Below are 27,258 nucleotides of genomic sequence, written 5' to 3'. Positions count from 1 at the left end.
CTGTTCCCAAGTCCAGAAACAGATCTTAAAATTTTGAAGTAATATTTTGCCCTGAATTGGTATTCAGGAAATTGAAGGTGTAATTATTGAACCACTGGGTGGTTCAGTTCATTTTTTGGTCATCAGATTTTGTTTTGTCTTCTTGGTTTTTTCCTGCCCCCAGACTCTTTTCATGAACAGAATGGCTCCATCCCAGTCTTCGAGCAGTAAGTAAGTTCTCTTCCTTTATCTTGTATGGAATATTTATCAGCTCCCTTCACTCTACAGAGCTGAACTACCAGACAGCAGGTTTGGAGACCAGCAGGTTTGTAGATTTAGGGACTTTCTCAACTTAGTGTTTCTGTTCCATTTCTGGTCCGTGGAGATGAATATGTTGGTTTTAGGCCTGGCTACATTTGACTTTGAGTTTGTATGTTATCTATCATTACTGTGTATATGAAGCAGAAGAGATACAGTGTACTAAGTATAAACTCATTACACTACCTTCACCAAAAATAGATGGAGTCAACACTTTCCATTTGGATTTTCGCTGACTTGGTACATGGTTTCCCTCCCCTTGCATATATACTCTAATTTAAGTTTCCTTCTCTTTATATAATACTGACCCCTGAAAGAAAGGATAGCATTAAATATAAACAATGTGCCTATGCCTGTGAGAATAAAAAGTATTTTCTGCACCACTGCATCTTTTGTACACTGTGCTTAAATAAAAACAGATCAAGCTTCCAAGAATATACCTATTATCTTATTCCTGGTATCATAAAAATCAACATTTCCAAATTTAATGTAGATAAAACTGGTAGGAACAAGGTGAGAGACTATTAAAAAAAGATAAGTTGTTCTAGATTTATAAATAATGTAAAAGTACTGCTATCTATGCAGAGCTGGTTAATATGTGCTAAAAGCTCTTCCTTAATCCACAGAAATTAAAAATATATATATAACTATTTCTGTTGATACATGTACTAGTTTGAATTTTTATAAGTAAATTTCAGAATTTTCACATAACTAGAAAATAAATAGCTACCTGGTTTAACAGGTATGTCAGCTTTTAAGCCAAGAGATATGGTGTTTGCCTCTGGTTCTGCCATAACTTCCTATGCGAAATCAGGCAATTTACTGTCTTTGGGTCTGCTTCCTTGCCTCTAAAATGAGGATGATCCTCAGGATTCCATCTAGACTGATGTAACTCTTATTACCCTTATTATTCTTAATAATTTTCTAAATCTCATTTTGTAAACTGGTTTACTTTTTCTACAACTTATAAGTTTCCTCGAAGCTTGGATTCAATTTATACTGTAACTTTTAAAATTTTAATGTTATATTTTAGTTAAGCCAATATATTCAAAGTATTATCACTTTAACATATCAATATAAAAATCATTAATGAGATTTTTTTACAGTCCTTTTACACTGTATAACTTTTAAGCAGAGATTTTATGATTAAAAAACCTAGTTTTTTGAATAACTAATATTGCTTGCTATTAATAAGCAAAATAAGTTTATGAAAATCAATGATAAAAACAAAAGGTCAGATTTTATTAGCACTAATAAATTTCAAATTTTCAAGGTGCAAATGCTTTGCATGTCAATCAAAAGAAACACACAATAGCAAGACCCTAGTTTTTACTACTTGGGAATTAACAAAAATTACATTTTTACAGGATATTAAAATCATTTTTCCTTTTTGTATTTTATCCAAACTCTCCTTCTAAGAATATTCCCAGAGATTATTCATCTTCATACTTTATGGAAAAACTTCTAGGTGGAAACTCTGCTCAAGGACATAGTGAGTCAAGAATCAGGCATAAAACCCAGGGCAGGGTAGTCTGTTTCTCTTATTATTGCTCAAAGATTACTCTAATTAAATGTTATTTTAAAAAATATGATTTAAAACTAGCAAATTCCTGTAAAAGTCAAAGAATCAGGCTTAAAAATAGTATGTTTAATTTTTTAAAAATACAATAGCTTCTGTGAAATATAAGTTTCAGTTGCAAATTACATGCCCGGTTGCCTCACCTCCAATTCTTTGAGGTAGTTAACTGTTGTTTCTTGTCTCATTAATATGACTAAGTCATGGGGATGTTTCAAGTTCATTGGTGAATCCACCTGCAAGCAAGAAAACAAACAAATAAAACTCAGATTTCATTAATATTTGTTTGGTTTAATAAAGTTTCCTTTAATCACTTTAAATTATTATTCAATCACCATTATAATCAGCATTAGGTGCTCAGTAAAACTCAAAGGGCATTTCAAAAGTGATCACATATAAATCTCAGCAAAGAGAATGACAGGTTCAATAGCTGTCCTTTGAATTCCATCTTGAAAGAGCAAGCTTTTGAAGTGACTATTCTAACTGGGTGTATAAGAAGTAGAAGAGAAGTATTTGGTAATGAATTATAAATTCTTCTCTTCTCAAGAAGAGAGGTATTTGGTAATGAATTATAAATTCTTTAAAAGGTATTTCGCACCTATAATAAGAAAAAGGGATTGTCTTGTCTTGATAGCACAATTCCATGTCTAAACAGGTTTGGAAGCAATAAAAAGAAAATACTAAAAGCACCTATTTTTGAAAGTTATTTTTAGAAGCTATAAATGAAAGGTAATATAAATAACCTTGAGATTAATTATTTTTAACTCACGTTCTCTGGATCGTAAACAAGCAACTATGTTGTTGAAGATGTAGGAAAAATGAACGCTCATATGCTGGTAGCAGATTTATAAATTTACTCCTATTGTTTGCAGGGTCATTTGACGACATACACCAAAATGTTCAAAATGCATACCATTTGATGTAGCAATATAAACTCAAGGAAACTAACCTATAGACATTCTTAAACAAGTAGGCAGATATATATACTAGGATGCTCACTACAACACTTTTTGCTGGGGAAAAAGAAAGAAACAACCTAAATCCATCAGTAAGGGAAATCTATTATCCAATGGAATGGGATATAGTAAACTAGATCTACTGTTATGGAAAGATGTTCACAATGTATAGTTAACTAAAAATAATAAAGAACGACGTGGTTTCATAGTGTAGCGGCTGGTATGTCTGCTTTATATGCAGAAGATCCTGGGTTCACGCCCCAGTGGAGCCGTAGTTCATGGTCTATAGCCATGCCACCCTGAACAAGCCCAATCCCGTCTGATCTCGGAAGCTAAGCAGGGTCGGGCCTGGTTAGTACTTGGATAGGAGACCACCTAGGAAGACGAAGTGCTGTAGGCATAAATAATAATTAATTAATTAATTAATTAATTTAAAACAATAAAGAATAAGTATACTATGATTTTTTTTTTGTTTAAGAAATTACATGTATATATTTTTATAGTTATAGATGTATACATGTCTGTATATGCACAAAACTAAGCTGATTACAGTGGTATCTTTTGGGAAGTGGGATAAAGAGGAGGGGTGCATTCCTGCCTTTACTTTATATACTGTACATTTTTAAATGGTTTGTAATGTACACATAATACATTTATAATAAGAAAAAACAATTCACACACATGGCTTTTGAATTTCAGAAAAATCTAAGACAGTGAGTAGCTTTCGTATCTAAGAGATAAGATGAAGTTCTTGTTATCCCATAGTTTTAGATCGTCAAATCATATACCAGCCCTTCAAGAAGTTCTACTTTGAGAAAAAAATATCTTCTTGTAACCTCTAAGAAACTAACATAAGCTCAACTAGTTGATTTTAGAGCTAGCCTTTTAAGTGAAGAAAATAGCCTTGCTTAGATCTTGGTGAATATGAGAGGCTATTTTTTAAAAAAAATTTTAAAAAGAGTAAATAAGAACAACATGAAATAAAGTTGAATGGTTGCTTTAGTAATATGCAGTATAACAACTGGAAAATGTTGGGTGACTACAGATAAAACTCATCTGTCTTTGCTCATTCTACCATCTTATAGAGGCCGGAGGAAAAAGAGATGCTAATCTTGAGCAACTTACACTTATCCTTTCATTGTAATTATCTGAACTACATACTTATCATTATGTAGTTATATAATTATCATCTATCATGGTTTTGCTTTTAAGACGAGATTCCTTTACTTCACCCTGGCTTTCCCACTATATTGGAATTTACATTAAAACTGGACTATGAATTTAACAGACACTATAAGAGCAAGGCCTATACTTGGCCACTTGAGCTCTAACTATCAAACAATCAGACCTAGCAAAGGCCTATTAGCAAAATGCTAGGTTTATCTCTATAAGAGGTAGAAAATTTTGTTCCTCTTTTGACAGTAGTTGAACTTATCACCAACAGTCATATGTGGGTAGGGCAGGGAAAGCTACTATAATGGATTAAATAGGGACTGATTTAAATTCAAAGCCTATCAAACTTTTTACAACAATGTGGCATATTATAACACACCAAAATTTTTATAGAAAATATAAAAGCTACAGCGAGACCAGAGTATAAAAGAGCTTTACATAAGGAAGCTAAAGAAAGACTGCTTACTTTGCAACTTTGTCCAGACCTCAAGAGGTAGCTATTTAGTACATGACTCCATGTATTTTTAAGAGGTAAAGAAAAAAAACTGGGGGTGGGGAGTGGGGAAGGAATATAGGAATATGACATTTCCATTCCAAATTACCTAAGTAGTCTGATTACTTGATATTAGGAGAACTACAAGAGGAATGAAAGAATTGAGACAAATGAAGATTTACATTATTGAAATATTTAAAGTATAATCTTAGTTATAGATTAAAAAGATACCACATAACCAAGGCTTTATAATATTTGAATAGCATGGGTTTGGTCAACATTCAAATGTGAGTAAATATTTTTCATTTCCTTGAAACTTTTTAGTTCAACAAAGATACGGCAGCTAGAGGAGGTATAAAGTTATTAGCAGAAGGAAGGGAGTCCACTGACAGCTGTGTTTCTCTTTTTAAATGGCCACGAATGGCATAGTTTTGTGTCAGATAAGGGTTCGTTGCAGAAGATTTAAAGCCTAGCATATTTTCATTGAGGTGCTTTCAAGTTCTTAAATTTTAAGACTTTATGATAATTATCTTTAGCAAATGCCAATTAATTTGAATTTCTCTCCTTTCAAATACCTCTTCTCCTTAGATTATAAAAGAGGATATGTTTGACAACTTTGTAAACACTACAACACCCTCTAAATAAAAGTTTATTAGGACTCTATGAACCAGGACCGCGAGTCAATAATTGGAGTCTATGTACTCCTATCTTATATACAACTTGAAAAGAAATGGTAAACATGCTTTCGAAATCTTTCGAAGAGGCTGCTATATGCCCAGGAGCAAAGAGTAACAGAGATTAGAAAGAAGGAAGTTAAAAAGGTTGCAATGTATACACAAGATCTCCAAGCATTTTATGGCTCTTTCAAAAGAGACAAACGACCTTACAAAGCTCCATTACTGCACAGCACAATAAATGATGTTTGTAATGACCAGAAACATACTGAAAAAGTGGAATTATTTTCAATTTCTTCTACTTAAGAAGGTGGGGAAGTATGAAATATATTTTAGAGAAAAATTTTAAACTGTAGGGAAAAATTAAGTATTTTGAAATTAGCTATATGGAATTCCATGGTCCAAAATGATTTTCTCTAAGAGTTCAAGGTAAACAAAGTTTTACTGTTACTATGTCAATTATTTTAACGAAAGAATGACAAACCACGTAATGCAATTCAATTTTATTTTCCTTTGAATACATTATATAACTACATGTATCCAATTACATATAACAGCAGTAATTACTCATAGCAAGTTCATTTTCATATATTTCATTTGCTGTGGTCTCCTGTTAATATCTACATCTCTAATTCAAAGCCCTATCTCTGTGAATTCAGTAAATTCACATGGTAATGGATAAATATAACACTATATGAGGGTAATTATTTCACTGCCAAATTAGATAATGGGTGAACATTTTAAACTTGAAATAACCAGTCTAAGGGCATAAACATATTTAAGTTCTACAATAGAAAGTTTGAGTCAATTACTTTCCATTGGTCCTTTACGACAAAAAATTGAACATTTCTATTGTAACATTAATTCCAGCACTCATATGCAATTTATTCTTCACATATGATGAACATTTTTACCTCCTATTTTTAAAATGGTATTCAAATGAGTACATGAAAGCAACATTAATGGGAACTCACTCGTTTCTCAGCAGCACTTTGAAACTGATGGATGAAATCTTGCATTATGCCACGCTTATTTAAAAAAACTTCCCCTTCAGTTAGAAACTAGGGACAGACTATTTTAAATCTTTTACTCAGAATTTTAGAATATTTAAATATTGAGACAATATGATAGAAAACATAAATAAGAATCTTCAAAGCAACCAAGATTGCACCTATACCTTAAATGATCCCACTTAGTGGGTATTTACAGTTTTTACTGGCCAGTATCTACAATCTCCCTCCTGTGGCAAAAGCACCTGCCTCGCTTAGCTGGAAGCATCCTTCCCCACTTGGGAATCCCTGATCAGTTGAGTAGATTCCTTTCTCTTGGTAGTGGTACTTCTGAGATGGGACATTAATTGAGTAGGTGGTCATTTGGTACTAAAAAGACTCTATCCCAGAACTTTTGTTTGAGCTTTTAGGGACTATAGAGCTTGTATCCACAGGGAGCCTGAGAATAAGGTTAAAAAAGTAGAGAAATGATAACAGAAAAATCTTTCCAGTTACACTGTTTGAGCCCTAGATCAAACTCTATCTGTAGAATTTGCCCAAACATTCCAATGAAAGTTTTCAATAAAGGAAGTCTTTGATGCTATTTCTTAAGGCCTTCTCCTCTAATTTTCCTTAGGCCCTCTACCTAGGATCTTCTTATCCTTGTGGATCTTTTAAAAGCCTCTGTGCCTTTGCACGTGCTAATTCCTCTCCTTGGAATGCATTTCTATCCCTATGCTTTTGGGAAAGGTCAACTGACTTAGCTCAAATATATTTCTTTTGTGAGGCCAGCCTTCTCTTGAGCTCCCTTACTACTTTATACCCATTTCTTTAATAGCATTTATTACATTGTTTAATTATCATATGTTTGTCTCTCCAAAAAAATGGTTTTTATTCCTCTTTCAACTCTAAGTATTCAATATGCTTTCAGTACATCTTAGGCACTTAATACATTGTTGATTATCTGAGGAAGCTGTCTGATGTCCCATTTGTTAGATACTCCATTTCCATCTCCTAAGGCATTATCATTCGCTGATGAAATCTGGAAATGAGGTAAAGTGGCTAAGCCACCAGGAAGCTGAAACAAAAAAAAACCTTGATAGGTTTATGACTAGCTGCCCAACCTTAAGCAAATCACCTTCCCTTCCTGGGCTACCATTTCCTCAACTATAAACTGAGAGGACCGGACCTAATGACTTTTCAAGTTCCTTATAATTTTTAAATTCTACCTCTATAAAAGATATAGACTATCATAGAGGTATCACATTTTTGCCAGCCTAATCTACACCACTAAAGTAATCTGATATTCAAATGAATAAAATTATCATTCTTTCAATTTGCCCATATAAATTTGTACTTGCTCAAAAATACTATGAGCAATTATATGCCAACAAACTGGACAATCTGGAAGAAATGGATACATTCCTAGAAATAGACCATCTCCAAAGATTGAGTCAAGAAGAAATAGAAAATCTGAACCGACCGATTACCACCAATGCAATTAAATCAGTAATCAAAAAATTTCTAAAATACAAAAGTACTGGACTAGATGGCTTTGTAGGTGAATTTTACCAAACATTCAAAGAATTAACACCTATTCTTCTCAAACTATTCCAAAAAATTCAAGAGGAGGGAAGGTTCCCTCTTTTTACAAGGCCACCATTACCTTTATTACAAAACCAGACAATGACAGTACAAGAAAAAAAACACTATAGACTGATATTCCTGATTCACATTGATGTAAAAATCCTCACCAAAATATGAGCAAACTGAATTCAGCAATACATTAAAAATATCACACACTATGATCAAGTTGGATTTATTCCTGGGATACGAAAGGTTGGTTTAATATCTGCAAATCAATTAATGTGATACACCACATTAACAAATTCAAAGATAAAAATCATATGATCATATCAATAGATACAGAAAAAGTTTTTGACAAATCCAGCATCTATTTATAATAAAAACTCTTAGCAAAGTGGGAATAGAGGAAACATCTCTCAACATAATAAAGGCCATATATAACAAACCTACAGCTAACATCACACTCAGTGGGAATGGCTAAGAGCATTTTCCTTAAGATCAGGAACAAGAAAAGGATGCCTACTTTTACCACTTCTATTCAACATAGTACTGGATGTCCTAGCTATAGCTAGGACAAGAAATCAGACAAGAAAGAGAAATAAAAGGCATCCAAATTAGAAAGGAAGAAGTGAAACTGTCATTATTTGCAGATGACATGATACTATATACAGAGAATGCTAAAGATTCCACAAAAACTGTGGATTCAGAAAAAGTGGCAGTATATAAAATTAATATGCAGAAGTCAGTTGCATTTTTATACACCAATGATGAACTATCAGAAAGAGAAATTTAAAAAAAAATCCCATTTACAATTGCATCAAAAACAATAAAATACCTACGCATCAAATTAGCCAACAAGGTAAAAGACGTGTTCTTGGAAAATTATAAGTCACTGGTAAAAGAAACTGAAGAAGATACAAATAAATGGAAGCATATACTGTGCATATACTGCTCATGGGTAGGGAGAATCAATATTGTTAAAACAACCACACTACCCAAAGCATACTCTCCAAATTCAATGCATTCCCTATCAAAATACCAATTACATTTTTCAGAGAACTAGAATAATCCAAAAATTTATATGGAACCATAAAAGATCCCAGATAATCATGATAATCTTGAGAAAGAAGAACAAAGTTGAAGGTATCACACTACCTGATATCGAACTATACTACAAAGCTATAGTAATCAAAACAGCATGGTACCAGCATGAAAACAGACACACAGATCAATGGAACAGAACTGAAGAGCCCAGAAATAAATCCATGCATATATGGTCATTTAATCTATGACAGAGGAGGCAAAAATATACAATAGGGTAGAGACAGTCCCTTCAACAAATGGTGCTGGGCAAACTGAACAGATACATGCAAAAAAAAAAAAAAAAAAGAAACTTGACCACCTTCTCACACCATATACAAGAATAAATACAAAATGGGTTAAAGACTCCAATATAAGACCCGAAACCATAAAACTTCTAGAAGAAAACATAAGCAGTAAACTCTCTGATATTTCTATTGGTTATCGTTTCTGATAAATCTCCTCAGACAAGGGAAACAAAAGAAAAAAATAAAGAAACGGTAAAAAGTTTTTGCACGGCAAAGAAAACCATCAGCAAAACCAAAAGACAACCTACTGAATGGGAGAAGATATTTGCCTATAACACATCTGACAAGGAGTTAATATCCAAAATTTGTAAAAACTCATAAACTCAACAACGACAATAAACAAACAATCTAATTTAAAAATGGGCAGAAGATCTGAATAGGTATTTCTCCAAAGAGGAAACACAGATGGCCAATAGACGATGAAAACATGCTCAAGGTCACTAATCATCAGAGAAATGCATATTAAAACCATAATGAGATATCATCTCACACCTATCAGATTGGCTATCATTCATCAATAAATCAAAAAACGAGTGTTGGTGAGGATGTGGGGAAAAGGGAACCCTTGTACACTGTTGATGTGACTGCAAATTGGTACAGTCACTATGGAAAACAGTTTGGAGGTTCCTCAAAAAATTAAAAATAGAATTACCTTTTGACCCAGCAATTGCACTTAGTTTGTAAAGATCTATGCACTTCTATGTTCACAGCAGCGCTATTCACAATAGCCAAGTTATGGAAGCAACCTAAGTGCCTATCAACAGACGACTGAATAAAGAAGTTATGGTACATATATACGATTGAATATTACTCAGCCATAAAAAGAGATCTTACCATTTGCAATGATATAAATGGACCTAGAGGGTATTATGCTGAGTGAAATAAGTCAGACAGAGAAGGATAGCCACCATATGATTTCACTTATATGCAGAATCTAAGGAACAAAAGAAATGAACAAACTAAACAAAAAGACTCACAGACACAAAACAAACTGGCGATTGTGAGAGGGGAGAGGGGTTAGGGGTTTGAGTGAAAAAGGTGAAGGGATGAAGTACAAATTAGTAGTTAGAAAACAGTCATGGGGATATAAAGTAGGGATTATAATTAATATTATTGTAATAGTTTTATGTAGTGCCAGATGAGTGCTGATCAGGGGGATCACTTCAAAATTATATAAATGTCTAACCACTGTACTCTATATCTGAAACTGATACAAAATAATTTAAAAAAATCACAGCCAAAAAAAAAAAATTTGTACTTGCTCTAGGCAGGGACGATTTCCAAAGCTGCAGTTAAAAGCTTCTTTTAAACTGTCAGTTTGTCCTATTAAACCAAAGTGTAATTAGTAGTGGCCATTTATTTCTGAGCAGTTAAGCTATTCATTGTATCATAGGCAAAGTTAGGCCTCTCTGCACTTAATTCTAACAAAGTTCAATGTTAAAAAACTTTTTTCTGATTGTAAGCTATATATGTATGTTACTGAAAAGATGAACACATTATAGGCAATATAAAGAAAATTAAAATTACTTGAAATCTCACTTTCAGAAATATCTGCTGTTTTGTAGATATAAATATCTATATCTATGTATCTTATGTCAGGATAACTTCTATGCATACATACACATATAGCTATGTAGATAAATATTTTTAGAAAAATATATTTATTACATGTATCCTTCCCTTCTCCACTTTTCTCTACATTTTATCTGATTTCTTTCCCACTAAATATAGATCATGACATCATATTTAGTGGCTAATACTATATTTATGTTATTTACCCAGGTTCCTACTAACTAAAATTTGAGTTATTGGTTATTCTCTTTTTAACAGTATTGTGATTAATATCCTTACACTTAAATTTTTTAGATAGGCGTCTATTTATTTCCTTCCCAGAAAGAGAATTGCTAAGTTAAAGGGACTGCACTTTAAAATTTATATTTTTTGCTAGCTTTTCTGCAGAATAGTTGAATAAGTTAAATTTCTAACAACAGTCACTGAGTTTTACACAGTCTTATGGACACAGGAGTAAGAGTAAATACATTTTAATCTTTTTTTTTTTTTTTTGGCACGTATTTCTTCTTTTGTGTACTTACAAAAAAACTCTTTCTCAATGCCTTTCTTTAAATCCATCTGACAGCTGATACATCACATTTTATGAATGGTGGTTTCTAGTTGGTGGGACTCTATGTGATTATTTCTCTTCTTGTGTTTTCTGACTTTTTCCACAGCAAACACATATTACTTAAATATATAAAGTTTTTTATTTTTTTAAATGCTATGAGTCATTGAAACATTAGAGCATTATGCAACATATATAAACAAACAAACTGTAATGACAAGTATAAGCTCGGGTATGAGGAACAATTTTGTAGCTTTTCCTCATATATTCATAGAGAAAAAGTTCCTCTCACAGATGTGGAGCCTGGCAAAACACCTCAAGAAGGCAACATTGCATTTTCTTGTTCCTTACCCTCCTCTCCTCATATTTTTACCCTTATCTCAAATCTAGTTCACTGCCATTTTCAAATGATTGTCCAAGTAAGACTTATCCTGTCACCTTATGACCCCTATCAGGCTAATATTGTGGCAAGCAAGATGAGTTTTAGAGGGATAGTATAAGGGAGGTAGAAAAGTCTGTAGTCTCACTTTTTGTGCAGCTCTTCAGAATTCAAGTCATCATGGACTTGCATCTTCTTCCTCGTCTACAGAAGTACAAGTTAACAAAATACCAGTCCAGCCAAAGCTCTTGAAAGGGACTTACGCCGGCTCCTAGCTATAACTGTCAAAACTTTAATATTAATGTAAATAGATCTTTTACTAGAAACATTTAATTGTATAAGATCAATAAAATACTATTATTATGAACTGTCAGGATTTGGAAATATTTTTGTTAAAGATGATTTTATTTTCGTTAGATGACTTTTTTTGCTGTTAATGTACTTATACATTACAGTACTTTAATGAGAAATTAAAAACCAGTCTCAATTTTGTCAGATATCAAGTTATCAAAACTAAAAATAAACTTTAAATGAACAAAAATACTGAATCCTGAGCATCACATGAATTTTCATGGCCTTATATCCTACTTTTAAGTTTTGCTCTCAATTAGATTTTACCTTATCTTCACAGTTCTTAGAAGACAGAGTTGTAAATGCCTAAAGTCATATAAAATAATCTAGATATTTGAAGTATAGTATGTAGCTATAATCTAGATTTGAACATGTAGAGTGTTGCAGCCATTTTCATGAGCATTTACCTGACAAGCAAGTTAATTTTTCATTTCGACACAACTTCTTATAAAAGTGCTATTAATCTATATTTTCTGATTTATATTATCAAGAACTATACAAATAACATAATAAATAAAGTAGACAATTTACAATTTTACAAGGAAAGAGACTGAAACACTGGATTAGGACATGAGTCATGGATATTTATCACTGGAATACTTATAATATTCTTGTAAACATATATAGCAACAATGTAGCTATATAGTTAGAGCTGTTTTATGTAACTCAGAAGTGACTCTCATTCCGGTAACAAATATTTATAAAACACAGAATAATGGTCTCATAAAGATGTCCATGTCCTAATCCCCAGAACCTCTGAATATGTTAGGTTACATGGCAAAGGGAATTAAAGTAACTGATATAGTTGAGTTGCTATTCAGATTACATTAATTAAGATAGAGACTATAGCCCAAATTATCCAGGTGAGCCCAAAGTTATTCCAAGGGTCCTTAAAAGTGGAATAGCTATGTCAACTATAATTAAAAAATTAAAAACTCTTTAAAAAAAATAAAAGTCAGCTCAACAACAACAACAAAAATGAGATAGGGAGATCAAAGAGAGAGAGAAGCATTGTTACTGGCTTTGAAGATGTAATCAAAAGAGGCCAGGAGGCAAGGGATGTGGGTGGCTTCTAGAAACTGGAAAAGGCAAGGAAATGGACTCTCCCCTAGAACTTCCAGAAAGATATGTAGTGCTGCTGTCCCTTTGATTTTAGCCCAGTGAAATAGGGGTTGGGCTTCTAACCTACAGAACTGTAAGATAATAATTTGTGTTGTCTTAAGCCACTCCATTTGTAGATATTTTAACAGCAACAGTAGAAAACGAATATAAGCACCAAGTACCAGAAATAATGCCAGACATAATGGTGATTAATAAAACAGGTGAGAACTTAAAAATTCTTAGTTGAATGGATGCTGTGGACTGAACTGTCTTCCCAAAATACCTGTTGAAGCCCTAATCCCCAATGTTATGGTAACTGGAGAATGGGTCTTTGAGAAGTAATTTGGTTTAGATGAGGTCATGTAGTTGGGACTCTCATTATGGATTAGTGACCTTATAAGAGAAAACACCAGAGAGCTGATTTTCTCTCTCTCTTGCCATGTGAGGACACAGCAAGAATGTAGCTATCTGCAGCCAGAAAGAAAGCCTGGACCAGAAACTGACCACGCTGGCACTCTGATCTTGGACTTCCAACCTTCAAAACTGTTAGAATATAGAACTTCTGTTGCTTAAGCCACCCAATTTATGGTACTTTGTTATGGCAGCCCAAGCTAAGGCAGATTTGTTAATCAAATACTGGAAAACGGACACTAAAATCAGTACCAGAAACTGAACCTTAGTAAGTTTATCATTACTCAGGTGACGGAAAATTCAATAATCAAGAAATTACTTGCTATTCATGCTGGAAAACTGCTGCTCTAAAAAAGAGACAACTGAATAAAATTCAACTTGATTTCTCATCAAAACAGTAGTATTGATTATGGCAGAAAAAAGAAATCAGCTTGACTAATTTCTTTTACTGCAATCCCAACAAGTGTGAAATAAGCATTAATGACAAAGGGTTAATTTTTCTATGAAGATAACAAAACCAAACTGAAGGTTCCTTTTTGTTCTTACCTGTACTTATGGCCAAAACAGTTAAGCAAATGGCAATGGATGGAACAAGTGGTTTTTCACTAGAATTGGATTATGAACAAAGATTTTTACACGTATCAAACCCTGTTGGGTATTTTCAAACACTCTGGGTGTAGTCCCTTAGGCTCAGAAGGACAATTTGGAAACAGCTAAGAAAATTAAATATAATGCATTCTTAGACCTGGGAAATTACATTTCAAAGAATTCATCAATAGCTTTATCAGACACAGACAGACATTTAAGTCTTATTTAACAGAATAAACGCTGGCTGTGAGACAAAATGTTTCTAACCGCTGGCTGTGAGACAAAATGTTTCTAACCGCTGGCTGTGAGACAAAATGTTTCTAACCGTATGTTTAAAACAAATCTATACATGTTTGCAAATGCATAGGAACTTTGTGGAAGAGCATATGAATAATTCTGTGACTGTTTTCAGAAAAGAGGATTGTAAGTAGTTATAAAACTTTGACCTTTCATTTTATAACATACTAAGTAGGTTGAAAAAAATCTTTTGAACAATGACCATGTATTTTAAATTTTAAGTTCACTTATAAAATTGAAAAAAAGATTTTAAAATTTTTATTTGTTTTACTAATAAAACTACAGAATTTCTGTTGTTATAGGTAGCAATGCTTAGCACTTCAGAAAACAGAACAGAGTTTAAAATCGAATCTGAGCTTGAGTTCACAATCTGCCACTTCTTACCTGCATGGCTTTGGGCAAGGAATTTAATCACATTTGGCCTAAATTTCTTTACTCAATGAGATCAATACCCACATTTCACTGGGTCTGTATGAGGATAAAATGAGATAATAAGAAAGTGGTAAAGTGTTCAGTGAAATATAGGCATTAAATTTTTTTATTACAATGAAAGTTACCTGTTGACATTTCAAATTAGTGTCACTTCCATGTATGACTATAAAATGCAAACTCTATGATGGCAGGGACTGTATCTCCCTCACTGCTCTATTCCAAGTACCTAACAAAGAAATTCAAATACCTGTTGAATGAGTGAGCTAAGCCTGCCAAGTGTAGTAATGGGCAAACAAAAAGTACTCAGCAAATACTTGCTCAAATAAAAATGTTCCTGATTCTATTTGGCCACTTGTAGCAGGTACTATTCCCTCAAGTTTTCCTAAGGATTAATTACCCATCTCAACTCCCCACCGAGCAACTCTCCACCAAAGTAAAAAAGACTGGCCATTGGGTGCTCTCTTGCCAGTCATCTGATCTTATTTTTTTAATTTTAATTAAAAAATAACTAAATGAGAAGTGTCAGAACAAGAAGTAGAAAAAATAATTCCTTTTGCAATCTCAACAAAAAGAAAAAAATACCTAGGAATAAATTTAACAAAACATGTGAAGGACCTAATATAATGAAAACTACAAGACCCTATTAAAAGAAATTGAAGAAGATACAAAGAAATAGAAAGATATTCTGTTTTCTTGGATTGGAAGAATCAGCATAGTTAAAGTGACCTTATTACCTAAATAAAGCATTATACAGATTTAATGCAATCCCCATCAAAATGTCATTGGCATTTTTTTTAAAGAAATAGAACAAAAAATCATCAGATTTGTATGGAAGCAAATTGCCAAAGCCATCTTGAGAAAAAAGAACGAGGTTGGAGGCATCACTCTACTCGATTTCAAATTACTACAAAGCAACAGTAATCAAAACGGCATGGTATTAGCAGCAAAACAAACATATGGACCAGTGGAACAGAATCCAGAGTCCAGAAGTAAACCCATAATTACACGGGCAAATAATTTTAGACAAAAAAGCCAAAAACATACAGTGGAGAAAGGAAAGCCTCTTCAATAAATGGTGCTGGGAAAACTGGAAAGCCACCTGCAAAAGAATGAAACTAGACTGTTGTCTATCACCACACACCAAAATTAACTCAAAATGGATTAAAGACCCGAATATAAGACCTGAAACAGTAAAATGCATAGAAGAAAACATAAGAACTAAACTTAAGAACCTTGGACTTAAAGAGGATTTTATGAATTTGACCTCAAAGGCAAGGGAAGTAAAAGCAAAAATAAATGAATGGGACTATATCAAACTAAAAAGTTTCTGCTCAGCAAAAGAAACCATCAACAAGGTAAAGAGACAAGCATCCAAATGGAAAAATATATTTGCAAGCAACGCCTCCGATAAGGGCCTAATATCCAAAATATACGACTCAATAACGACAACAACAACAAAAATGATCCATTCAAAAAATGGGCAGAGGACCTGAACAGACACTTCTCTCTAGAGGACATACAAACGGCCAACAAAATATGAAAAGATGCTCAACATCGGTAGCTATTAGGGAAATGCAAATCATAACCACAATGAGATACCATCTCACATCTGTTAGAATAGCTATAACCAAAAGGACAAGTAATAACAAATGTTGGAAAGGATGTGGAGAAAAAGGAACCCTCATACACTCCTGGTAGGACTGAAATTGGTACAGTCACTATGGAAAACAGTATGGAGGTTCCTCAAAAAAACTAAGAATTGATCTACCATAGGATTCAGTAATCCTTCTACTGGATATTTACCCCAAAGACTTGAAAACTCATATCTGTAAAGATATTTGCACACCAATGTTCACAGCAGCATTATTCACATTGGCCAGGACATGGAAGCAACTGGAATGTCCTAAGATAGATGAGTGGCTAAAGAAACTGTGGTACATATATACAATGCACTATTACTCAGCCATAAGGAGAGATGAAGTACTGCCATTTGCAACAACATGGATGCACCTTGAAATAATCATGCAAAGTGAAATAATTTAGACAGAAAAAGTTGAAAATCACATGATATAGCTTATATGTGGGATATAAACCTAAAAGCAACAAATGGACAGAGCAAACAGACTCATGAACATGGACTACAGACTAGTGGGGTACCAGAGGGTAGGAGGTGGAGGAGGTGGGGGGAGGTAGAATGGGTAAAGGGGAGTCAAATATAGGGGGATAGGAAAAGGTGAAGTAGGTAAAGGGGATCAAATATATGGTAGCTGAAGGAAACTGGACTTTGGGTGGTAAACACACAATAGAATATACAGATGCCAAATTATAATGTACACCTGAAAATTATATAATTGTATTAACCAAGGTTACCCCAAGAAACTTAAAAAAATAACAATGCTGCTGAGATAAACTGAAAATGTAAAAAATGTGTGATGAGTTATTATCAAAAGTTAGATTCATGAAGTAGTTACTGCTAACTAAACAAATATGGGAAGCACAATGTGATCTGTCCAGTGTGAACTAACAGTGTGTCTTGAAAGCAAATATATAATTTGGCCTATATAAAACTGTCATGACCTTATAGATTTTTTAACAAATGCTTTTGTACATGTTTAATTAAAGAAATATTTTAACATTAAGAGACTTACCTAAATTTATATACTATTCAATTAATTTAATAATGCCACAATCTCAAACATGACTTCTTTGAGCATTATCATAAAAGGTATTTTGGCGAGGTAATATATCCAAGTAGCCAAAAGAACAGCAGATTATCTGAGACACCATTTTGCAACTCTGGCTCAGAGATACCATGTTCTTAGAGAAGTCTTAGTTGCCTAAACTTTTTATTCATGAAAAGGGAGAATGAAGGAACTGGCTTGTCCCCTTTAAGGTAAACGTACTATGCCTCCTCCAGACTACTAAAATGATGGTGGCCTTTCAGTATGCTGATATGATACGCAGGAGCTTTTACGAGTGTAAATATTTGCTTGCACACACATACATGTACTCTCTCTTCCTCTCACTGGCAATATTTCCCGAGTAGACACCATATATCAGGCATTGTTTTAGACTGTGGGGTTACCAAAACAAAATTGTTGGCTTCACAGAGGTTATGCTTTTGCAGAGAGACAGGCAATAAGGTCTGTATTACAATATAGTGTCAATAATAAATGCTATGAAGAAAAATAAAGCAGAGTAAGACAACAGAGTGATGGAAGGAGATGCTGTTTTAGACAGCCTGGTCAGAACAGAGATGACATGAAAGAGAGAGGAACAGCCCTTATGATGTCTACAGAAGAGTGTTTCAGGCAGAGGCAGCAGCAAGAACAAGCAAACCTGGTGCTTTGAAGAACATCCCACAGACCGGTACGGTTGAAGCACAGCACACAAAAAGGAAAGTGATATCTGGGGCAGAGAGGTGGCCCGGGGCCAGGTTCCAGGTCTTGCAGGGTGTTATAAGCCATGGTGAAAAGTCTGCATTTTATTAAATGTGACGGGAAACCACTGAAGGTTTTCTGATGCTCTTTCTCTTCCCCTGTAACCCCTGTGGGAGTGACATAACCAGACTTAGAATTTTAAAAGATCACGGAAGTTGCTCTGGGAAGAACAGACTCCATGGTGCAAAAGTGGAAGCAAGGAGACCAGTTTGGAGGTTCAGGAGAGAGAAGAAGGTCTAGACCAGGGTTGTAGAAGTAGAGGTGGAAAGACACAGCTTGATTCAGGATACATTTTGGATGTACACTTGACGGGTTATTGATAGAGTGGGTATGTGATGTGAGAGAAAGAATCAAGAAAGATACCAAGAATTTGGACCTGAGCAATTCAGTAACAGGTGTTGTAGGGTTGGGCAATCAAGAGTTCAGTCTGGGATGTGATATATTTGTAATATCTATTAGACAGCTAAGTGGAGATGTTGAGTAAGTAGTTGGCTGTATGAGTGTGGAGTTCAGGGAGAGACTGCAGATATGATTTGGGAGTCCTCAGAATATATATGGTATTTTATGCCTTGAGACTGCATAAGATCATCTGGTGAGCACATGTATAAAGAGGAGAAAAGGGGCACATCAGTATTTAAGACTCAAGAAGGAAAGAGGAATTCAGTGCAAGAGAATGAGAAGTCATGGCCAGGAATTTAGAAGGGAACCTGGAGTGTACATCCTGGAAGCCATGTAAGAAAACAGTCCAAAAGGTATGAGGACAAATACCGGGTTGCTTGGAGGTTAAGATGACTCAGAAATGGGCACTGAATTTGGCAATATGGAAGGTCCCGAGTATCTCGACAAGTTGTGGGGATGAAGGACTGATTGAAATGGGTTTAAAAGTGACCTACACAAAGAAAGGGAGGAGAGTCTGTGAGCACAAATGACTATTTTGAGGTGTTTGGCTATAAAAGAGCCACTTGACAGAGTAACTCCCCTTGCTTTTGCCATCATGGAGAGTAGCTGAGATGCAGGTACTGTTCACATCTTGTTCCTTGAATTTTTGGAGTGCAAAGCTGTTCTAATTTCTGACCTGACGGGCTGGCAAGCCCTCTTCTGCCGTTCTGTCAGACTGCCTTCCGTTCACTTCCACCAGTGCTTCTAAACTGCAACAACTGAACCTCATGACTGATCCTAATCCCTCCTCAACAGTGCATCTGCCATTCTCATCTATCTCGCCTCTCTCCTTTCTGATTCTTTTTCTTCTGCTTTTCTTGTCGCTTTTTTTCTTGTCTCTTGTTGCTCCTCTATGTCTTTGCAATAAAGTTGACCTTTTATATCTAATATCAGCAACCAAGTGGATGACTTCCCTTGCACACACAACCTGATCACAGTACATGGGCAAGAGTAATCTTTTCTCACCTGTGTACAGCACCTTATCTGAAGGCCTAAGGGCTGAGTCACTGAAGGGTTACTCAGAGCTTTAAAGATCTTCTGCAAATCTGAGGCTTCCTTTAGCCTCATCTCCAGATGACTAGCACCTAATAAATATCATGAGGCTTTATGTGGACAATGGTAAACTCCTGAAAGGCTTCTCACATTTCCTTATATCATTCATTCAACAGCTACTATTGCAGCCTATGTGCTCAACCAGTGTGAGAGACGCTGGAGCTGCAGAGAAGACATACAGCTACATCCTTCCAGGAGTGAAGTAGTTAGTGGTCTATTTGGGCTTTTACATAAGTAAACAGACACAACATGGTACGGTAAGGGAATGGTATTTCAGAGGGGAATACAGGATGCTCTAAAAGCACTTCGAAATAACAGCTTATTGAAATCTGGGCATTGAAGAAGCCTCTCTGAGAAGGGGTGGTGTTTAAGTTGCGAAGAGAAGAGTTAGCCAGATTGGGAGTCTGGGGGGAGAACATGTGCAAAGACCCAGAAGCAAGTGAGAACAGAGTGTATTTGAAGACACTGACAAAAGTTAAGTATGCCTAAGTGTGTATGTGTGCACATTCTAGAGTGAGGGTGGGGCACTCAAGGATGAATAGAGATAAGACTAGAGAAAAGGAAGGGACCCAGCATAAGACATGTTAAAGAATTTGGACCATACCCTGGGATATACACCAAATTGTTAAAGGTAGCTTTCCTCGGGGAATTAAAATGGGTAGAGGTAGGAGGACTTTATTACTTTAAATACTCCCATGTTAGATATTTATTTTTACAATGCCATGCATTATTTTTGTAATTCAAATTTTTGTTTCTGAATTAGAGTAACAGTAGTGGCTATGGGAAGAAGAAAGATATAATTCGAAAGTAAAACTGAAAGATGTTGGTAAGGAGTAATGAAGAGGGGGAGAGATGAAAGAAGACAACTAGATTTCTGACGTGGGCAAATGGGTGGATGGTGAACAGTGGTGTCTTTCATTAAATTTGGGAAAATAGAGCATAAAAAGGTTATAGGGGTAAAAATGAGTCTAGATTTGGTCATATTAAGCTTGAATTACCTAGAGGAATTAATTTAATTCACTTGGAATTAGAAGTTAATATAGAAATCTTAAATCCATAACTCTGCAGAAAAAAATCCAAGTTGTAAAAAGAAATGTGGATATTCTCAGCATACACATGGTAACTTAAGTCCTGAGAAAGGATGCATATGTAGAGAGTAAAAAGGCTGGAGAAAAGCCAGGGTAAGAGCAATATCTAAAACTGAACTTCTCAGAATGACCTGTGATCCATCTCCTGAGGGTTTGATAAAAATGTAGAATCCTTGGCTCTACCACTGACTTACTGAATTAGACACTCTGAGTGTATCCTGGGAATCTACATTTTAGGCAAGCACCAAGATTACTTTTGCACAAAGTTTCAGAACCACCGATCTAGAAGATAAATGGAGTAAGAAGAGCTAGAAAAAAGAGTTAAGAAGGAGCTGTGCTCCGCTCACAGCTAATGAAAAATGAGAGTTTTGTGTTACAGTGGCCAATGGAAAAGAGCAAATGCATCTAAGCTGAGTGGGTTGGCAAAAAGTAAGCAGTCAATAAACACTTGTTCAATAAATAATTTGGAAAAGTATTTAAAGTTATAATTTATCTCAGTATATTCCCAAGTTGCTGTTACTACTCTACAGTATAAACAAGGCCAATACCTAGGAAATTTATAAGAAGAAAAACAATAGTGGGAAATACCAAAAAAAAAAAAAAAAAAATTGACTAAGAACCACTTTGATGCCAAAGTCTAGGACAAATTACAAAGATTTAGCAGGTGCCTAGTAAGTTAGTGAATAACCACCATGACCTCTCAGGTCCAAGTAAATCCCCGAAGTATATAAACAAGGAAACAGTGCTCCATGACAAAAAGATGGAGTCAGTTTTGAAAAGCACTGAAATAAAGCTGTCAGCTTCATGCATGGTATCATATGAATATCTCTCCCAGATTAACAAAATTACTTAACATTAGACCAAAATTAAACCATTTGTTCATTTATAAGCTATTAAAGTCCAATACAGATAAAGATTTAGCTTGCTTGTCCATCTAAATCTGATGCTCTTCCTTAGGCCATAGCTATTGAAGTAGTTGTTTATAAACTGGTCTTTGCTAAAGTTGCTAGGCTTCAGAGTATCAGTTTTGTCAGAAAACTCATTTGTTCTGAGCAGGTAAAAGGATCTGTACTCTGAAGGCATTTGCTTGACAGGAGGCAAAATGATTAAGTAACTCCCAAATTAATTCACACCTTTGGATCCCCTCCCCCCCACCCACTCACCCCCAATTTGAAGTCACCGAAAAATATGCTACAGAGGTAAAACAAACTGGAAAAGAGAAAACATTTACTTCATTATTTCCATTTTTGCTTTTTTTTCTTTTACTCCTTCATTTGTAGGTATTGTCAGATGGTAAAAAAGTACTTCAAACTTATTAATTACAAAGTGCTCACTTGCATGCTACTGTAGATAAATACATTTTTACTTACTGTTACTACTAAATGCCATTCATTAGTTGTGTGACTTTGGGTGACTTTCTCTATGAGCTGTACCATACATTTTAATTCTTATTTATTTTTACCATATATTTTTAAAGAAATTTTCCACCATCTAAAATTCTATGGTTCTAAAATTGAGAAACTGGCAAAGAAAATAAATGTTATAATGTTATAAGAGTTGATAACGATGATACTCTATTAAATTTTTAGATCTCCACTTATGAAGAAAGAGAATATCCAGAGGCAGTGAACTCAATGCTAGAAGTACAACTTCTTGATTCAACAAGTCTACAACTAACAAACTGGTAACATTTTAAGAGCTCATCTGTTAGCTGGTAATTTAGAACACAGGGCATATTTTTTTCCACAGAAATGACGTGATATATATAGTAGTTAGGCTCTTAGGCTAATTCATGAAAGTTTATTTAACCTTCAGTGAAAGTGAATTGTTAGATACTTTTAATAAAAATAGAAAACAGATGTTGCTACGCTAATAATTAAACAAAAAGAACATCAAAATGAAACAAAAAAACACGTTAACCTTGAAGTGTATTCCTCGCAATGAAGTCAACCAAAAGATTCACTGGCCTAATTACACACATTGTAATGACTAGATTACAACAGCCCACTCCTCAAGTCCATGGACTCTAAGTTAAGGACACCTGCTTAAATAAAATGAGAGGGGCTAGTTCTCAGGTACAGAGACACTAGAGGTTCAGAAGTATGGCAAAGCCCAAAGCTGTGAGAAAAGCACAGAGCTGGAGAGGATAAGAGGAGGGGCCTTTTCTTAGACATCCCCTGACCGTAGGGGGAAATATACTTAAGTGACTGGAACATTCTCTTCATATCCCAGCTCCAGGATTTCCTGGACAACCCTCCTGGGAGTTCAGTGGCAGCTCCGTAAACACAGAGCCTAAAAACCAGAAGATATGTTTCCTAGCTGGAGCAGGGACAGTGGAAAGGAACAATTTCCTGAGCTGTCATGCTAAATACTCAACACCTGCTATTGTCAGAAGCAGCCCCAGCTTTGACTGTGAGGAAGCTGCCTGGTGGAATGTCTGCTTCCTTGCTCTGACTGAATCCCCATTTCAACTTCTCTACAGATGTAGGGTTTCCAATATATACGAATGTTCACAAGCCTGTAGCCTGTAACTTGTGGGTAACTATCTTTATCATCTGCTAAAGCTAGAAATAGAAAAACCAAATGAATGTTCTCTTCTGGGAAAGACTGCTTACTGTACTTAAAACTGTTAACTATAAGGATGGAAAATGTTCTTATTTAAGTATGTATTTTGGGCAGTTCAGATATTTAATTCATAAGAACTTCTCCGTGTTCACTATGGAAAGAATGACCTATTATATCTAATTTAAACAGGTTTAAATACCAGGCAGAGTTTCAAAAGGTATTTGCCACTCTAGTTTCCTAAGATCTATTATTTCAATTTGCCCTTAGCTTTTTCCCTGATACCAAGGCAACTTTAAAACTGAAATCGTATGTCTGCTCTCACTCAGATATCATAACCGAAAACAAGTAGCAAGGAATTTGGTATGGCAGGTAGGACACAGTATATACACTAAGCTTTTAATCAAGTTTCTGAATGTATGATGTGCAGTATACCCGAAACTATGCACTAAAGGGATCTTTCAATTCTTAATGAGTATATCCAAATGTGAAAATCACAATCTAAACTGAGGTTTGGATTTTGCCTGCGTTCACATTACTGCCATAATGGTAGCATGGATAATGCACACACAGCTATCAGAGTGGAACTCAGAAGCTGACAATGGTATCCAACTCTTGTTTTATTTATATATCCTGCATTTTCCTCTGATTAAATCCAACTTCCTCATATTGTTACAATGTAGTCACCAACTTTATTTCTTCTGGTATAAATTTTTATGGTTGCCTAAACTTAAGTAATGTTAGGCAGAAAAATATTGGAAAATTCACTGAAAAGGATCATTAAAAAAGGCAGTGTAGTAAAGAAATCTTGCTTTCCTATCTTTAAGCCTAATTACTTACTGCAGGAGTGACTTGGCAGAGATCCAGAAAATTCTTCAGATTTCTCCCTTTCTGAGGCAAGTTACCAGCAATCTCTACCTTCCCCACTAAAACATATATATGCAGTGTGCAAAAAGAAAACATTTATAAAAAAAATCAAATTCTACTTTCCCAAGCCATGTTCAGCATGTAAGTAATACATTTCTACCAGCTTTCACTTTTCAGATGGGCTACTTTCTCAGCTGAGTGGCAAGACACCAAAATGGGAAGGAGAAATCAATGTCATAGAGTATATATAAATAGCCGTGGCCAAAAACAATATTGCAGAAGAGCCAATAGGAGCAGGGCTCCCCAAATTGCAGCAAGAGTGACTTAATTCCACTTATGCCTTCATGAGGGCCTCTGGGAAAATCATCATCAAGAAACAAAAGAAAGGTAGAAGCAACCAGGACTCATGAGATTTCCAATCTTTTGTTAGAGATGAACTTGCAGTGTTTTTCTAGAGTTTCTGAAACACGTATATATTTTAAATCTCGGCTGGTATAGCCATGAAAAGGAATTTCCCGGATATACCAAAAACCACTCACCAATATCAATACTCATTATAAGTATTTTGTTTAACTCATGCATTATATTTGAGCTAAAATTTGCATCACATGACAAATCTAAATGTGAACCACACTTTACACAAAAGTAAACCTTGCATTGTGTTCCTATCACCGTTCATAACACACAACCCTAAGTTCCAGGAATTTCACAAATTGGTTAATACACTTGAAATCAATGGGCTAAAGTGCATGGGATGCACACTTCATTTTCTAAATGTTTGCTGGACTTTTCAGGACTGCTCTCACATATTAAAAATACATTAAATTTACCAACTTTCTGTAGCACACACACATAGTATTTAGGCATCAGCATTCATAAAATGCAGGCAATCAGTAAGAAAAGCAGCCTCTCCTCTAAGGAATTAGTTCAGGTATACAAGAATACAGGAAATCGCATATGCACCTTGAGAGCCTGGGTCACAGGAACTAGGTAAGAAACAATGCAAAGTACACTGGGAAACGTGGGCAGTTACAGCTGAAAAGATGCAGGCAAAGCCACCAGAGGCATCTTCAAACATTCCTTTGGAAGGAGAGTGTGTGTTGTCCCTAACGAGCCCCTGTTGACCTGGGTAACGGTACAAGCTGAAACCACCACAGCCTGACACGAATTCCAGCATGTGAGAGAGGAGGTTGGGGAAGGTAGCATTAAATGACCCACTGCCTGGGATGCCGACGCTGTCATCACCCTAGGGCTCGCGCACATCCCGGCGCTGCCACCTGCTTTCTACTTCCTCAGGGAGAGCTGGTGACGCGTGGGCCCGAGGGGAACCGAGGCAGGGACAGACAATGAAACGATAGTTTTTAAAGCCCAAGCACGAGATTATGTCCCCAGGGCCCGACCCCCTACACCCGGTGACTCTCCCCAGGCGGCGCGCGGCCCCAGGACTGGAAGCCTGAGAACTTGCAGGCACCCGAGGGAGAGCCAGGACACAAGTGGGGAGGGGGCGGCGCTAGGGTCACTCGGGTCGGGGCGCAGGGACAGTGGGAAGGTAGGCTGGGGGCGGGGCTGCGCGGAGCCAAATAACCAGGGGTCGGACGGGAGAATTTCCCCCAGACCGAGGGCAGGCGCGGGCAGGGAGGGACGCCCTGGCCTCTACCTGCTGCTGGATCTTCCCGTCCTCCGTGACGACCCAGTGGGTGGTGGCGAAGGCCCCCCGAGCTGCCATACTCAGCAAGGCGGAAAGGCTGAGGAGCCAGCCTGGGCCAGAGCAAGGCGGCAGCTCACACCGGCCGCGGACCCCTGTTGCAGCCGCCATCTTGCCCCCCCGGCCCGGCCGCTTACACCGGAAGCGGAAGCGGGACCCCGCCGCCCGCCATCTTGAGGAGGTCGGCGCTGGAGGAGGAGGAGGAGGAGCCGAGAGGGCGCTGCTTGCTGACGACCGGCTTTCTTAACCTCGGTGTGGGCAGCCGGGAAGCTCAGCCTCCGGCCGCTGGCCCAGCCTAGGTGCAGGTCGGAAAACACTTTTTTGTTATTGTTTTTCTGTGTGTGAACAGATTTTGGAGCATGAGAGCCACAGGGAGATAACAGTAGTGTTCTATGTGGAGCTTACGCTCAAATGAGAGGACTCTGTGTGTTTGTACTGTACATACAGTATATATATATACACACATATATATGTATATATATATATAGTGTACATGTATATTTTAAACCTTGGCTTTTACCTTATTTTTATTTCTGGTTGTGTAAAATAGTTGGGAAATAAAAGGTAGGCTTTCGAAACACCTAAGGGAAGCGATGTGTTATCTTTTATTCTTAAAGCCACACAGTAGTGGAAGCTTCAGAACCTGGACGGTTGTTAGTTTAGGGCAGTGCTGTCCAGTAGAAATAGAACGTGAGCCATGAGCCATATAAATAACTTAAAAGAAAGACTGAAATAACTAACACATTTTATTTAGCCCATTATATACAAAATGTTAGTTCAATATGAAATCCATACATATTAGTGAGATACATATATATTTTTTTGTACTAAGTCTTGGAAATCAGTACGTATTTTACGTGTACACTTCATCTAAATTCGCACTGTCCAGCTTGCAGGGACTTAATAGCCGCGTGTGGCTAGTGGCTACTATATTGGGCAGCATAGTTCTAAGCTGGAAGTCCAGGTCTGGAGAGCATTGGCATCATCTGGGAGCTTATTAGTAAGCACATTCTCGACTCTTCCCATCTCCATCAGATTCTACCTTTTCACTAGAGTCCCAAGTGACTGGTATGTATATTAAAATTTGAGAAGCACTTCCCTCTAGTGAACCAACATGCAGGCCAAGCCACTAGCCTGGCCTCTAGCTTCTAGTTAGAGATTTTCATCTTAGGTATTTCAGGGCTGCCTTCTAGCTTTGTGTGTCATTTTGTATTTAGGTTCATTATGCTTTTGGTGTTCTCTTTGAGAAAAGGAGATGGAGAATTTTGACCACTTCCCTATGCTGCAGTGTCGC

General features: G+C 36.1%; 1 protein-coding gene and 1 pseudogene across 3 annotated transcripts in view; one reads left to right on the top strand and one right to left on the bottom strand.

Annotated features, from left to right (window-relative positions):
• The window catches only part of TTC17 (tetratricopeptide repeat domain 17), a 95,909-nt gene extending 69,770 nt beyond the window's left edge, over positions 1–26,139 (bottom strand). For all 3 annotated transcript variants that reach the window (XM_011356844.2, XM_011356845.2, XM_023528692.1), the window contains exons 1-2: positions 25,917–26,139; positions 2,020–2,109 (exon numbers count right to left, since the gene is read on the bottom strand). In XM_011356844.2, coding sequence (XP_011355146.1) covers positions 2,020–2,109; positions 25,917–26,075 — 249 coding nt within the window. In that variant the 5' untranslated portion in view covers positions 26,076–26,139. The remainder of the gene's footprint in view (positions 1–2,019; positions 2,110–25,916) is intronic.
• Positions 3,111–3,229, top strand: LOC111737853 (annotated as a pseudogene).
• Positions 26,140–27,258: the final 1,119 nt, after the last annotated feature.

Source organism: Pteropus vampyrus, unplaced genomic scaffold (genome assembly GCF_000151845.1).
Source record: "Pteropus vampyrus isolate Shadow unplaced genomic scaffold, Pvam_2.0 Scaffold31, whole genome shotgun sequence".
Classification (NCBI taxonomy): domain Eukaryota; kingdom Metazoa; phylum Chordata; class Mammalia; order Chiroptera; family Pteropodidae; genus Pteropus; species Pteropus vampyrus.
The sequence above is the reverse complement of the archived record's forward strand: the minus strand, read 5'-3'. Positions and strand labels throughout refer to the sequence as shown.